The sequence below is a fragment of the Drosophila mojavensis genome, unplaced genomic scaffold (assembly GCF_018153725.1).
Source record: "Drosophila mojavensis isolate 15081-1352.22 unplaced genomic scaffold, ASM1815372v1 contig_36, whole genome shotgun sequence".
In the NCBI taxonomy this organism is placed as follows: Eukaryota; Metazoa; Arthropoda; class Insecta; order Diptera; family Drosophilidae; genus Drosophila; species Drosophila mojavensis.
Genome location: NW_025318858.1, coordinates 21,353,841 through 21,370,243, shown reverse-complemented (window position 1 = coordinate 21,370,243; position 16,403 = coordinate 21,353,841). Strand labels below are relative to the sequence as shown.

At 36.9% G+C, this 16,403-nt stretch overlaps 1 protein-coding gene across 2 annotated transcripts; it reads right to left on the bottom strand.

The window, feature by feature from the left end:
* Positions 1-294: 294 nt before the first annotated feature.
* Positions 295-15,879, bottom strand: LOC6577488 (homeotic protein caudal). 2 transcript variants are annotated; one of them, XR_006357170.1, is made up of 3 exons: positions 14,687-15,879; positions 1,107-1,659; positions 855-867 (listed from the first exon to the last, which is right to left on the bottom strand). XR_006357170.1 is itself a non-coding variant. In XM_002003419.4 (2 exons), the coding sequence occupies exons 1-2, from the start codon at positions 15,441-15,443 to the stop codon at positions 1,187-1,189; spliced, it is 1,230 nt and encodes a 409-aa protein (XP_002003455.1). In that variant the 5' UTR covers positions 15,444-15,879; the 3' UTR covers positions 295-1,186. The 2 variants fall into 2 exon arrangements, 1 of the variants encoding a protein (XP_002003455.1); XM_002003419.4 differs by having other exon boundaries at positions 295-1,659.
* Between the last annotated feature and the right edge of the window lie 524 nt (positions 15,880-16,403).

The window sequence follows — 16,403 nt, the reverse complement described above, 5'->3', positions numbered from 1 at the left end:
CAATGGTATTTGAGCGAAGAAGGCGTAGGCTAAGCAAAATCAAATTGACATCGGTAGGTGGAGCATAACAGCTGAGCTGGACGGGTTTGCTGTAAATTTGCTAAAATTTAAAGACTTTTTTTTTTTTTAATTTTATATTTTGTTTATTTCAAATAGCACATGGATTTTACATAAATTAATTTTGCAGCCATAATTTAACTAAATATTAAATTTACATGTAACGTGTGCGGACAAATGCTGATATGTGGGCAAGTGTTTTAATTACTTAATACATATACATATTGTATGTATGTGTGTGTTTAGATATGTGCATTTTCATTTGCTGTTTTATTAACATTAAATTCAATTTAGTCTAGTAGCTAACTAACTAATTGTTATTACATTGCATTTAAGTAATAAAAGTTAAAAATTGTGTTGTGTTATATATGTACAAGTGTGTGTGTGTATGTTTGTGTGTAATCGAATTGCACCAAAAGAAATATTTATACATTTTTCTTTTGCATTTAACTAAATAATTTGTGTGTGTTGTGTTTTCAAAGCAATTAGACAAGCGGGACGGCTATACAAATTGTAAACTTATATTAATATATATGTATGTATATGTATATGTTTTTTTGTTGTTGTTTGTTAAATTTGTTTTCTGCTTTTGCAACTTAATCACTATTTTGATATATTTGTGTCTCTGTCTTTCTTATAGGCTAAACGTTAACTAAGAACAAAAAAAAAAAAACAAAACATAATACATACAAAAGTTGTTTACAAAATACAAATTACATATACATTTATATATATGATATATAATTAATTGAACATAAGATTTTCTTCAAGTGTTTATTTTTAATTAATATAAATTTCTCTTGCTGCTGCCTGGCTGTGGGCGTGGCCGTTGAAGGCGTGGAGGCGTGCGTTGAACGCTGCGAATATACAATCACAAAAATTAACAACGTGCAATATTCAAAGGCGCCGCCGCCTCCTACTCCACCTCCCACCCCTTCTCCTTCTCTTTATCAAGCTGTAGAAGCAGTCTAACTGCTTGCCACGCCCACTTTTCTATAACTAGAAGCTAAGCCAGCTCACTGGAACACGTTGCATAGCTGGTCTCCAACTGTTGCTGTAGCTGCTGCTCCATTAGATAGCTGCTCCCATTCTGGTAGCCATGCACCTCATCCCCTGCCCCATAATCAGGTCACATTGATAGTGTGCTCACGCCCACGCCCACCGCTGCAGCGGACATCTGGCTGCTGTGCTGCAGCTGATGGGAATGGGCAGCCACCGCCAGCGAATGTGTGTGAGCGGTCAGGTGAGGATGTGAGTGCAAGCGCATTGCGGATATATTCATGGCAGCCATGGGATTCATGCTGTGCAGCGGGTGCTGCAAGTGCAGGCCCGGTTCCAGCTTGGCTTTCGCATCCAGCAGCTGACTGTACTCCGAGTGCTGCATCACACCTGCATCGCTGCCCTTCTTGTTCTGCTTGCGCTCCTTGGCGCGTCGATTCTGGAACCAGATCTTCACCTGACGCTCCGACAGCGACAGCGATTGGGCCAGCTCACTCTTACGGCGTATGGTTATGTAACGCGACGTGCAGTACTCCTTCTCCAGCTCTAGTCGCTGGAAGTCCGTGTAGACCACACGGTATTTGTCCTTAGTACGCGTTTTGCCTACAAGGAAACAGAAAAGGATATATTTTGATTAATTAAATTAAAATTATAAATTACATATAAATTATATTTTATAATTATATATCAAAAGCATTGTAAATATTGCGCAAATATTATAAATGTAAAAATTGTTTTCTAGGAAAAGTCTTTGAATTCCATGCCAAATGAAAGTTGTAAATTTACAAATTGCTTAAAAACTTTATGAGCTAAACTATAATTGAAAGAAATGAAGGAATGGAACTTTGTAATCTAAAAAATTTGTATCTGATCTCAAATAAGCGCTTTCTAATATTTAATATAATGACAATAATTTGAATATTTGAAACAATACGAAAATTCTATATACCTGTTTATCATAACAATAAATTGCATTTATACAATAGCTAAAATGTTGAACTCATATCTCTAGATGCTTTTACTATTATTTTAAGATATCTTGCGTAGGTAACCAAAGATCGTGTTGCCGTCACAACTCAACGCCACGTGCGATGAGTGACTGACTGACGGACTGACTGAGTGGCGTTTCTGTTAGTCAAACAGTTCACTCTCATCATCGTCATCTGACTGAGTTGCAGTTTGCTGACAATATTTGAATTAAGATAGTCCATAAAAAAGGAGAAAGAATGAACCGCCTCGTTTGGCCATGTCACGATCAAAAAAGCTTGTCAGGCCCGCTCGAGCGGTAAACATCAAAATTCGAAAAGAAAATGGAGCAGACACCTCCACGAAGAGATGCCTGAGTTACCTGTCTCATTGAAGGTAACCTTTGCGGGTGTTGCTTAATTGTGGCGCTCGCTGCGCAATTAGTCAATCAAAATTCAAATAAATGACAAACAGCCAAAGACGAGGCATGAAAAAGGCCACGGGATCAAGTCATGAAGTGTATATATGTACATGTATGTGTGTATTATATATGTATATAGTAGTGGTTTCTGCTTACGTGATAAACCCACACACTACACACACACACACACACACACACACACACATAACACACTCAGGGTCCACAACTCGCTCGCTCGCAATGCAAACACATTTTTTTTTTCTCTTTTACTTTTTGGTTGGGATTTTGCTCTAATTTTTTATACTATTTCTATGTGCTGCTTTGTAAGCAACAATTAAAATCGAGCAAACAAGCGAACAAACATAAATATACAAATATTTTCACAGATGATAAGTTCAAGCGACATTAGCTGAGAGATAGGCCAATTGGAGCAACAAAACGCGTAGGTGTTAAAGACCTTAAAAATGCGCTACAATGATATACGATGATACGGAATACATATACATATATGGGTTAGCTCTCTCTCGGTCTCGACCTCCCTGTCTCTGGTAAAAAGGGAAAAGCAGAAAGCTGCTGAAATGATTGAAATTCATGAAAATAAGCAATTGGAAAACTACTTCAACCTTTGTTGAGTAAGAGGAGTTAGATAGCATTACTGACTGCTTAATACTCTATTCAAGGTTTATTTTATTTATTATTTTAGTGTAAGTCTAAGGCCGTCAAATCAAAATATCGACCAACTGTATCGAATTATGACTGTTCTCCAACTCTTAACTCCAAAATTGGTATACCCCAAATATCTAAGATACTTGGGAATTTCCTATAAATGTATTTCTTATTTCTACTTCTCACACGTAGAAAACTAATATACTCTCCTCAATGCGGTCATCTCTAGAGTGTTTTTTAAACAAAACTTACGTAATTACCGTTAAGCTTCTCTTGCTAATCTCTCACACACTTTCGTTTATTTTCTACACTGAAAAATTGGTATCTTAACTACAAGTCTACAAAAAAGATGAAAAAAAAAATAGACTAAAAATAAACAATATGTTTTATCTCAAACCATTAAAGCTAAATCCTTTTCAGTCAGACCACTCACAATCTTATAAAATCCTCGTTTGCTTATCTTTCTTAAGTTTACATTTTGAAATATAGCAAAAAATATAAACAATTTAAATATATATCACTTTTTTTAGAAAACTTTCGAATGAATTCATATTTCCTTTTTCCAAAAATCCATCAATCAGAAAAAGTATGAAAAAGTATGATTTTTAAAATTCAGAAAAGAGACAGTTTAGGACAAACTTTTTGTTTAATTTAAAAAAACAACTTTATATTTCTTTCTTACTTAAAAGAAGCATTTAAACAGCTAGAAGCATTTAAACACAAAAAAAGCAGGTGTACTACAAAACAGTTAAGGCACAGCAGTTAACAGTTAGCAGTTAAGACCCCCTTCTGCTTAGCTTTTATCTGGTCCGACTCGCATTCGTATTTATTCTTTACACTTTTGTTTAGACATGAAAATTTATAACATTCGCCTCATCATCATTAACCACATCATCGTCGCCGTCGTCGTCATCATCGCCTTCTTCTGCTTCTTCTTCATCTTGGGTTTCTATTTGCTTAGACACAAATGTGGCAATCGTCATATAAAAGTTAAAGCTTCATTTCAGGTAAAGTCGACACAATTTTTAATCTATCTACAGTTCTCGTCTTGCTCTCATAATAAATCTCAAATTTTTAGTCTTTGCCATTTTGTTGTTGTTGTTGTTGATGATATTTTTTTATTTTCTTTTATTTTTTTTTTAGTTGCGCGTGTTCTTGGCTAGCTCAACTGATAAAATGGGCGTTCTAGAGTGTGTGCGTAGGCGTGGCTGGCCATCATAAAAATACGACTAATGCTGATAAACCCAAAAGCGTATTTAGACAGACTCAGACGTCGCTGGCTCGCAACGACGAGTCGCTGGATTTGCAAGAAACTGCATAGCAAATATTTGTCATCATTAAATGGCAAAAAAAAAAACACGAATTAAAAAGTATATATACTATATATAAGTAGAATTTGTGTAAACTTAAAAGGTTTATTTATATTCTAAGATTTGTCTAGCTTTATTTCACAACTTGTTTCTGGCAAGGAAGAACAAAAGTTTCAAAATCGGAATCATGATGAAAATGATAATATCTATATCAATCATAGCTTTAACTAACTTATGAATAAACATCCCAACTATCAACAAATTTTCTATAGGTAAGCTGGAGCTATTTCAAGAAAGGGCTTGATCTTGTCAAGAACCTAACTTAAAATTAAATCTTAGTCTAGCTATTATCTCATAAGTCTTTCTATTTCAAGAAAGGGCTTGATCTTGTCAAGAACCTAACTTAAAATTAAATCTTAGTCTAGCTATTATCTCATAAGTCTTTCAGCCGCCTGACCATAAACTCTTTTCAACGTGCTTAAGATCTTTCTCAATTTAAGCTATGCACAAATTTTGTGTTTTTCTTTATCTTTTGGCACTTTCCGTACAAATTTCTCACACCTAAAAGAGACACCAAGTGCAAACAGTAGAAGAACTGGAGCAGAGATTGTTGTTGTTGTTGTTGTTGCTTTAAACGACATTGGTGCTAGATGTGGCTGTATCTGACCTTCACGGCCATAATCCAATAAATTGTGTATACCATATATAAAACTATAAAGCCAACTAAAACCCAACTGAGTGTTTTATTATCTGCACACACAAAACAGAGACAGAGCGAAAGAGAGAGGGAAAGAGAGAGACAGTCCCCATTATAGCTGATGAGGAGCAAGTCTAACGGAAAACGCAGTCTAGGCAAATAGTGCACAGATCTTCAGAATGAATCTGATAAGAATCTGATAAGATCTAAGCCAAAGCTCATAATTCAATAGCAGAAAACAAAAAACAAAAGAGACAAAATGTCATTTTTGCAAATAGAAGAAACAAGATTTTTCGGAGATTGTCTAACAGTAAAAGAAGCAGAGAGATATATATTTAGGGTATTTAAATAGAATGTAGGGTATATATATATTCCTTTAGTTGTGCAAACACAAGTTGGTAGATTTTATTTGTAATTAAATAAAATGCTGGAATGCACAAAAGAAAAAGGTGTGACATTTTTTTATGACTTTGTCACTGGCTTTTAATGCGGCTGGTGGAGGAAGACACGTAATTTAAATATATTTATAGATATAGTAAGCCAAAAAAAAGGCTTTGAACAATTGCTCGCTACATTACATTTCTAATTGAAGAAGTTTGGGTAAAGGTGTGCAATGTTATATAAATATGAATGTGTATATATATTTCGACATACATATATGCGTGTATCTATAGAGTATATCGTTATGTTGCATTACTTGACATTGCCTATCAATTGCACATATATCTATATACATATGTATATATGGGGCGGCATAGATCAAATGCACGCACTTCGTAATCCCCATTGAGGTCTGTATCAACACACAAATGAGGGAACATAAGGCGTTGCAGTTGCAATTGGAGTTAGAGTTGGGAGTCTAAAAGGCTTCGTTGATAAGCCTTAATAGCTATTTGTCGCACAGTGAGTGTTATTACATATGTCTATAGAGTTTTCATTGCACTTTCATTGCGTACACCGTGCAAAAATGTTCCCATGATTATTTCATGCTCAACATAAGATATATGCTTATCTATATATATACATCTCCATATATTTGTCTATATATAAATTAATCTATCTATAGGTCGTAATAAACATATTTATCCCTTCATTTTTAATGATCTATCGTATAATTTGTAATTTATCAAATAATATATCGTTTACATTTATTTTTATTTCTTTCGTTATTTCCTTCTATTTATTTGCCCACCTCTAAAACCTTAATTTATATATCATAAAGTTTAAATTCTTTTAAATTCCTAAATAATCGTCCCATTTGTCAGTGAATCATTTACAAATTATCGAATTCGACTTTGAACCACATTTCTTGACTGTTTGCCCATAAATATGTGTATGTATAAAAAATCGAAGTAAATAGCTAGCACTTGCTCCTGTTTTGTCCCTGACCTTATCAATAATATATCTCAGTGTAGAACTGCACAACTGGCGAACGTTTCTTTTTTACGAGTGCAACCTATGTATTTGTGTTTTCTAACTGTATGTGTAAGCAACTCGCCGACAAAGGGAAATAGTGTAAATAACAACAGCAACAACAACAACAGCAATTGCCAATAGCTAGATAGGTTTTTCAAGATTATATAGCGCAGGAGGATTATATAATTTATATGAAAGAGTATATATCTACTACTATTTAACTAGGGCGCAAAATGGAGCCAGGTTAAATCGTAAATGATTGTCAAGAGACTCAATTGACAATTTGTGCAATAAATTATATTAATATACGAGTAGGTAGCGTTGATTTTTCAAACAGCTGTTGCCAAAACAGCTACACTGTGACAGTTACAGTTAGCCGGACATGCATACAGAAAGATTGCGGCAATTATGTTCACAGTTCCCAGCGGGCCAATCACAACAGCGACCAAGGACATAAGAACATTTACATTACATTTAACCGTTAACTGTTGCGGTTAGTTACGGGCCAGTTGGTGGTTGCTCGCTCGCTCGCTCATTCGCATGCTGCGTGTGTTAATTTGTCACTTGCGGTACATCTTTATCTGTGGGCGAGTGCAGGCGGGGGGTGCGTGTGGGCATTGCCCAAGATGATGACAAAATATGACCGCAAACTAGTTGAAGAGCGCACAGCATGTGAAAACAAATCTATTGGGAGACATTTATTACCTGACAAGTCTACACACTCTCTTCGTCTCTCTCTCTCTCTCTCCTGCGCTCTTTCTCTTTAAATTTCGATATTAAAGCTTTAGTCAAAAGTTTCGGCAAGCATTGTGCGCTCTCTCACTCTCACTCTCACTCTCCACTCCTACTCTACAGCAATTTCAGTTATTGCACTCTAGGGATATGTCACTCGCAACAGCCGCAGCAGCCGCCGCAACTCACTTGACTTTTCGAATACACTCAACAATTTGTTTCTGAGCTCAACTTAAAGTTGAGCAAAAATTTTGCGGAAAGCGTAAGTGTGGGAGGGAGTGAGAGTTTGTCTGTGTGTGAGCATCATAAATGTATTGTGATGGCAGTGGCAAGGCAGAGACAACAACACTAACAGCAACGGCAGTGGCAGCAGCCTGGAGCAGCATCTAAATCTCACCACCCAAGCGACAATATAACAATAACATTTATTTGGCATTTTGCTGCTGTTTTAGATGCTGTTATATCGTAAATATTAGCTCAAATTACATCATAAAATCATTTGATTCGATTTGACGTTTATTTTATTTTTTCGTTCCTTTTTTTTTTTTTTGCCTTTTTTCCTTTTGCATTCTGGGAAATTTACCACCTTTGCGGCTACTGCGGCTGTAGAAATTTAACATGTATAAATCAATGTGAGGTAGATTTAGCTGTAAAGTTGCAATGTCTACAACACAATGATTATTAGATTGAAGAACAGGTATTTAACAAGATATATTGACATCCTTTAACCGATATAATAGTTAGTTTAAAAAATTACCTATATTCTACTTTTGTTCTCTCTAAAATTAACATAAAAATACTGCGCATTTCATTGCTCATCAGGAAAATTAGATCAGCTGTATAATTTCCATCAAGCATAATTAAAGTTCCACTAATGCTTTGCACGCTAGCCATAATAAATAACTCTTTCGTACACACACACGGCCGCGCAAGAGAGAGGGCGAGAAATTCAAAATGGCGTACATCAAAGTCGAAACATGCGACATGCGAGGCAGGCAGCGCGCTTTATGAGTGAGTGCCATGCATATGCAGAAAGTACAACGCCTCCAAAAACAGATACAGACCGCTCCCTCTCTCTGTCTCCTCCCCTTCTCCTCCTCGCCTACTCTCTCTCTTTTTCTTTCTGTTCTCCAAGCCGAAGGCGCGCCCCGGCACGCAGCCGTTATAAATGCCAAAAGGAAATGCAGCGCAAAAAAAAATAAAAAAATAAAGAAAGAAAGGAAAAAGTACATATATTATCAGATCGCGTGCAGCGGCACAAACGAATGCCGCACGTACGTGCCGCAGCCAAATTTGTGGCACGCAAAGGCGGAGCAAGCAGAGGATGTTGGCCATATACACGCATACATACACACATACATATATCAAACGTGGCCAACACGCCATTTTGCCCGCGGACCCCGTTTATGAGTGTGTCGAACATCGTGGAGAGGGAGAGTAGGCTTAGAAAATGACAGCCAATGGCCGCAATTTAAATGCCGCCATTCGAACTCAAGCTCTGATGAAGTTGAATTTCGAACTCTAAGTCGACGTCGAAGCTGCCATTAAAGTCATAAATTTCGAGAAAAAAGTTATTTTCAAATTTACGTTAATTATTTCGAATGCGACTCTGCGCGCGGCATGCAATAAACATTTTACAATCATATGCTATAGACATGCATGCATATAGACATATGCATATACATATATGTATATGAATATTCTGCATACATATGTATGTACATTGATAGTGTTATATGCCATATACAACTTGAGCTTATTTATAGGCGGCGCATGCAAGAGAAAAAAAGATATAAAAAAACAAAACAAAAACAAGATGAAATAGCGACAGCAACAGTACGAAGAAGAATAAGAGCAAGCAGTTATATAAATACATACATATAGAGTGAGAAAGAGTTAGTATTAGAATTTTGGATTCGTACCACCTGCTTCCAGCAATTCGGTAAAGTCTTCTAAATTGGGCGTGCTGCACAGTTCTGTGATTCAGGGCGTTTATTAGAGGAGTAGGAAAGGTAGAAGTAGAAGTAGAAGAGAAGTTATAGTAGTTAGCTTATATTTCTAGTTAAAGACTTATGTATGAACTGATTATTAATTAAAAAAGCATAAAAGACGATGAAATAATTATCGATCAATATTAAAAGGGGCTCGGAGATGATAGAGTTCTCTTGTATTTCAATTACATACTCATATGCTACTTATCAAGTATTAAGAGAAATATAAGACTAAAGATTTTGCCTTTATCTCCATCTAAAGAATTTTATCTGATCTATTTTTATTAAAGCCTACTTTTGTATAACTTGGTAAATTGTGATGTATACCTATATTATAATCGATATAACACTATCTTCTATATATATATAAATAAATGATATATGTATGTATATAATTCTAAACCGAGTCGACATTGAATAGTTTCCCTATTATATTGGCCCAAATATACAGCTTGCTGAACTATACGAGCATTATAAGACACTTTATTGATAATATGCGCTTCATAAAATTATTCAAGAAAACTGAAAATAATATACCATAAATTTTGCGTGTCTGTATGTGTGAGTATGTATTCCTTTACCTTAGCGACGGTGTGAACTATAAATTGTCTGGACTTTTAAAGTCTTATCTGGAAACAAGGTGAAACACTTTGGGTCAACGTGCAACAATATTTGAATAATCTCTGCGTCTGAGCGCACTGGGCAAACAGTGAAGCGTGCCCGAGATGCAGCTGCAAGACCCTAAGCACTAGACTACAAAACTGAGATATGGCGTGGGAAATCAAAACAAATCCAGGCTAATAACAATAACACTAATAATAATCATCATAATTAAAGTGGTATAAAAATCAGAATATTGCTACCATATACAACAATATTCATTGTTATGGTTGGGGGCATATAATTTAGTAGCGATATTTTTAGGGCAATATTCTGTTGACTACAGAAACATTTCATTTAGTTTTTTTTATTTGGCTTTGCTTTTTTATAATTATTGCTACTTTATTGTATTGTTAAGCGATTAACGGGCATTGCGCTCACAATTTATATATATGGAGGCTTCATTGGCCTGCAAATCTTGGCTATAAAAAGAGAAACGTTTCTCATTAAGCTGGACACGTTTCTAAATATTTACGTCAATCAGTGGTATTATGTCTATGGAATATACACAAACAGAACATGTGTGGGACCGTACAACACGCCGTATGCGGTATATTTTGATTGACAATCGGCTTTAAACGTCGCTGACAGAGCTTAACGGGCAAACGCAACAAATTTAGTTGTTTATTGCAAAAGGAAATGTTTAGATTCGTAGGACAGTTTTAAAAATAATTATTGGACATATCTTCTTACACACATTTCAAATATATTTATTAAAAAATGATTCACAGGTAAACAAAAAAATGTGTGTACTGATTGCAATTCCATGAGTTGATAATGAAAGAATTTAATGGATAATATTTCGAGCAGTGTATGAAACATGGCATATGAAATAAATGAGGGACAAAAATTTAATAATATAAAATAGGAATAAATAAAGAATCAATTGGCTTGTTAATTGAGGTTAAATTAAGATGAATGGATGTATAATGAAATTGGAGAGATTCAGGTACGTTGGCAGGGCAAGAATAGTAAATAAATCATCGAAATTATTTGCTATATATTTTATATAGATAACAAATATTTGTTTTATAGACTCCGAAAAAAATCTTTAATTTTGGTTTTCTGACTATGCAAAGATCATTTTCATGGAATCCCTTCAAGTTATAGTTCTTTAATATGGTAGCTATTTATTCTAATTATAATTAATCAAAAGTATCATTATTAAAGAAGTTATTACAAAATGTTCCTTTCTTAAAATTTGATTTCTATGTATTAACAATATAAATTGTAATAGTTCCCCTTTCTTTGTCTTCCATTAGCTTCATAAGACTTTGATTTTCAATAATTCAATCATCAATATTTGAGTCTTTCTTTGTCTAGCTAAAATTTATAAGACCCCCAAATCCAAGGCGCCGCAGCGAACAACAGAAAACACAGTCAACAATCGATATATGTATATATATAGATATACATATATATATATACAGATATACACACCTTTAAATATGTATCGTAACTCAATTTTGAACAACTTATAGAACGCATGTAGTACATGAGTATATTTTGTATGAGCAGGGCTTTCCAGCTACTTAGGAACAACAAAAATTTTTTTAGTTATTACCAATATCAATGCCAATACAAATAATGGTTCACAATATTTAAACAACTAAGTCCAAAGCAAATGGAGCGCTGAGGAGAACTCACAAGAGAATGAAAGAGAGCGAGAAAGGGAGTGTGTGTGTTAGAGAGAGAGAGAGAGAGAGTATATGTGTATGTGAGTGCTAATCCTGGTATGTCAATCATGGCTAGCGTTTGTCAGACGCAATGTCGCTCTGCCTGTACATATATAGTTAGATCATCATTATCATGATGGACTGGGCTAATCAAGCAGCGGACTTCATTTTGACACATGTCCCCGGCCATAGCCACAGCCACAGCTACAGCCACAACCAGGCAACGTTGAAGGCAATGCGCACACAAAACTAAATATTGATAGCACTGATAACGATCGAACATCGACATCGACTTCGAATTCGAGTTGGACAGGCGACAGGCTACACGACAACGAACGCCGACTGCAACCTAAGCTGTAGCCATTTTTAATGGCTTATCTATGCAACCAAATAACGCACGTTTATATATAGTATCTAGCAAACACTTACGCCTCTAAGCGTACACACATACACTTAGCGAAAAACTAAACGTTAAATTGTTGTTAGACTTGAACTAGGTTTTACTAATGGCAAAAATTGCCTAATGCAAAGGAGGGATATGCAATATTGGAATTTTTACCTTACATAAATCTTCAATCTAAATATGAATGAATTATACATTTTTTAGAATTTTTTTATACTAAGGATATACTAAAATTTGTATTTACTTCTTACAAATCCTGTTTTTTGACCGAAATGTCGTTAAACTATTGGAAATTGAATCAATCTAGATTTTCCACAAAAATTAAAAGTTTGTATGAACAAATTTATAAATTTAATTTATTTAATCTTGATCCATTTTTTTCAGTGCTTATTTTCAAAGTTTTTTCGTGCTTTTTTTTTTTTTGGACTGACGACATTGGGGCTATGAAAAATTATGCTATGGCATATATTGTATGTGCCCTATAGATAGCTTTCCCCTCTCTCACTCTCTATCTCTATCTCTCTCTCTCTCTCCCTCTTTCTCCCTTCCCTCCTTTTCCTTTCTCTGCTGGACGTATATAAATTTTGTGCCTATTGACATATTAAATCTCAATGTGTCATGTGGCATTAAGTTTTAGGCCCAGCCCCATCCGCACCTGGTGTAGCCTAAAGACATGTTAAACCCCACTCAGCCCCAGTTTATGGACAACTAGCTTAACCTAGCCAATGCCAGCATATCTTTATGTCAAGCTAAGTTAAGGTTATTTCTTACTGAATGTTATGGACATTTGGCTAATTTTTTTTTTAATAACGATTGCAAAGATTTGGCCATAAATGTCGCTATTTAGTTTTTATTGGAAGTAATACTAATTTTTATTGGTTTATTGGTTATATTGTTTTAATCAATACTCCGCTCTTATCAGTTCCATAACCAGGCTACAGATAAAGCACACGTTTCCATACTCTCATATCAGCCAAAAAAAAATATATATATATAAAATTATTGTTGAAGCAACATAGAAACCCCATCGAACGTACCCATCGGCGACCATTGACAGGCGGCCGTTGATTTCACAAAGGTGTTCCATTCTATAGGAACAAGCCTGCCCTCTCCTACCTGCATACCTGCCCTGTGCTAATCTAATCGAAAACCCCGCCTCAGCTATTAAAACAAAAGTACAACCAACACCAACACCACTAGCAACAACAACAACCGCAATTGCTGAAAAACTTTATTGCCACACCCAATAATCAAGTGTACAAAGTCACGTATACCCTATATGCATACAAATTGACAGGGTATCATTTCGCCCGAATGGCGCTTAGCTGCAACAGTTTTGTGTATTGTTTATTATTTATATGAATAATAAATAAAAATGCATAATCTTAATTTGTCATCTTGACCCGTTAAAGGATTACAAACAACAACGGGCCGCCGGGCACCAATAAACGTTAATTGCATACCAACCGATTTTATGGGCTTAATGGATATCGTCGATATCGAACGTCGTCAACTTTTGAAACGCAGTGGTCATAAATCGTAAGCGCTTGCGCACGTGTTTTGGCATGAGTGTGTTTGCTTGTGGGTCTGTAAAATTGTGTGCGTATATGCGTGAGTGTCTGACTGCGTGTTTGTATGTGTATGCATTGGTATTTACATTTGCATTGCTGTAAATGTTAAATGTCATGTTGGTGGCTGCTGTTATGCAAAACATAAAACAACGAAAATGTGCTCGAAACAAAAGTTTAAGAAGGGCGAAGAACACAAAAGATGATCAGAAGAAGAGGCAGCGGAGGACGGCCAATGCCTTGAGCTTTTCTCACATAATCAAAGTACATTGCACAATGCGAAAGACCAGAGTTGTATTGAAAGCTTTTTTTCAATATCTGCTATGTTAAAAACTTCCATTCTATTTCAAACCCACTTGAAACACTTTTCATGCTGCTAATTGCTGTGAGAGTAGCTTGCCGTCCGGTCTATTTGCATTTTTCATTAGAAACTGGAGAATTGATCGAAACCCATTGAATGTTGTTTCTTTTATAGTTAAATTGATTTACGACACAAAATTAGTCAACAGAGTCGACAAGTTTTCCTCTTTTTCAGGCTGCAGCCGCTGAGCCTGGGGCACATAAATCAAGGCGGTGTGCGCCGTAAAATGAAGACAAACATTTGATTTTTATGAGCTAATGGCCCTTGGAGGCGCACTCAAATGCAAGCAAATTGCTTACGGTTCGTTATAAAATTATGTTTTCTCCTTCCCTCTCTCTCTCTCGCTCGCTCCCTCTCTCTCTTCAATTTAAAAGCGCGAACAGCACGAGCTTTTACCAAAAGCTGCCTGGAAGACAATGAGCGGGAACTGTGTTGGCGATCTGTCGTTGCGGATGTGGGAGAAACCCAGAATCTGATGACTAACTACGAATTCGAATTCGAAACAAGGTAAACTCCTCTGCGAATGTACTCAAAAAGGAGTAAGAATTCGGTAATGATGATCGAACTATGAGAGCGTGCTTTAACTGCCGTTAACTTTACTCTCAACTCTTAAGCACACTACAGACCAAATGTTAGTAATTTGAGCAAATCGGAGAGAAATAACTTAAAATACAAATTTTTAAATAAATCAAAATTACACTGCACACTAAATGTTAGTATACGATTTACAAATATATATGTATATGTATGCTTGTGAGCTTACCAGGCTGGGGCTGCGATGGATATGATGGCTTCTTCATCCATTCGTAATATTGCGTCTTCGGTGGCGATGTGCGATGGTTGTTGTTGGCCGTCACACTGTTGTTGTTGTTGTTATGCGTAGAGGGGCTATTGTTGTTGTTGCTGCTGCTTAAATGATGGGCCAAATGATGCGGGGATGAGGCAGAGGTGGGAGCACCTGGACTCGATATTTCGCTGCCCGAAACGGTGATCGGTGGCGAAGGCAAACCCTCGGCAATATGTTGATGTTGTTGTTGTTGTTGCTGCTGCTGCGATTGTTGCTGCTGCTGCTGCGCATGGACAACCGCATCGTTGGGCTCGTTCAACTGCGTGACGCCAGCAGCTGGAGCAGAGCTGCTGCTGCCCGAGCTGACAGAGCTGCTAGAGCCGCCGCTGGGCAATCCACTGTTAATGTGCGGATGATGCTGTTGCATCAGCGGATGGGCGACATTTTGGGCGAAATTCTCACCCGTCGCTGTCGTTGAATTGGAGGCCGGCGAATGCCATTCGCTCGCCGCAGCCGCCGCCGAGTGAAACATGTGCGGATTGTAGTACATTTGATGAGCGGCATGATGAGCGGCATGCGGCGAATCCACTTCGCCGAGAAACTGATGATTGGGCGGCGTATGATAGTTGGTGGTCCAATTCCAGGGCTGGCCCGCTGCAGCCGCTGTGGCGTAGGCCAGGTTGGCGTTATGCTTTTGCGAATAGGGCAGCGAATTGTAATAGTGCGAAACCATTTTGAGGTTAGAGCGCGTAGGCTGTTTGTTGTTGGCGAATTTAATGTTTGTCTACGAAATATAATTGGTTCTTCGTTAGATTTGCCTGCTATGTCTTCTTAGCACTTTTTATTCTCTATATTTTATAAGCACATTTTGCGATTGTTTGTATAAGATTTGCTTATTAAAAACCCCTTTGCGCTTTCTTTATGTGCGCTTTTTTGCATACACTGGAGCATTCACGTTTTTTTGAGTTTCTTTCTCTGTATGGGTATAGATCCGATCTATCGATTAACTCTTTACTTCGCTTTTTGCTATCTAAATATCGCTTCAAGAGTACGCGTAATTTACTGTTTATACAATTTAAACTACGTTTTATTTATCAACTGCCGTTGCGTTTGGCCGACGATTGTTGCGACGTTAACCGTAGTCGAATACGTACTGAAAGCAACGAACGAGATTACAGATAAAAACAAACCAAGAAACGAAAAGGGAATCGCCGCAGCGCGCAACTTCCATAGTTGAGCTAGTCATCTCGCTCGCACAGCCGTCCGCCGGCTTGAGTGGGCTGTTTTTTAACCCTCATTTCCGTTGCGTGTTTGAAATTCAAGATGGCTTATGTTGCTGCCTTCCAGCTCGCTCTAACCAGCCAGCGAGCAACCCTCTCGCTTGCGCGCGTACGTCATGGCTGGCCGCTTAGGCTCCGCCCACACACTCACACGAACACCTGAACCAGGTAACCAGACGGTGGGCGTATAGACCAAAGAAAAGACCCCTTTTTCCTTTACAACTGCTTCGATTTGTACTATAAACTAATATTGCCGTTGGCTGTGTCCGTAATTAAGTAATTTCATGCGACTGTGTGTGCATTATGCAATTAGTGGCTGTAAAATCCATGTTTTGTAGTGCCATAACTACGGATTTCATTTATTATAGCCAATATATATCAATAGATATATGAATGTATATGTGCATATCATT

Excerpts from the sequence above, each read along its gene's own strand:
- LOC6577488 (XM_002003419.4), bottom strand. The coding sequence starts at position 15,443 with ATGGTTTCGCACTATTACAATTCGCTGCCCTATTCGCAAAAGCATAAC. Across the intron at positions 1,660-14,686 it reads TCCATCGCAGCCCCAGCCTG|GCAAAACGCGTACTAAGGAC; the intron begins GTAAGCTCACAA and ends GTTTCCTTGTAG.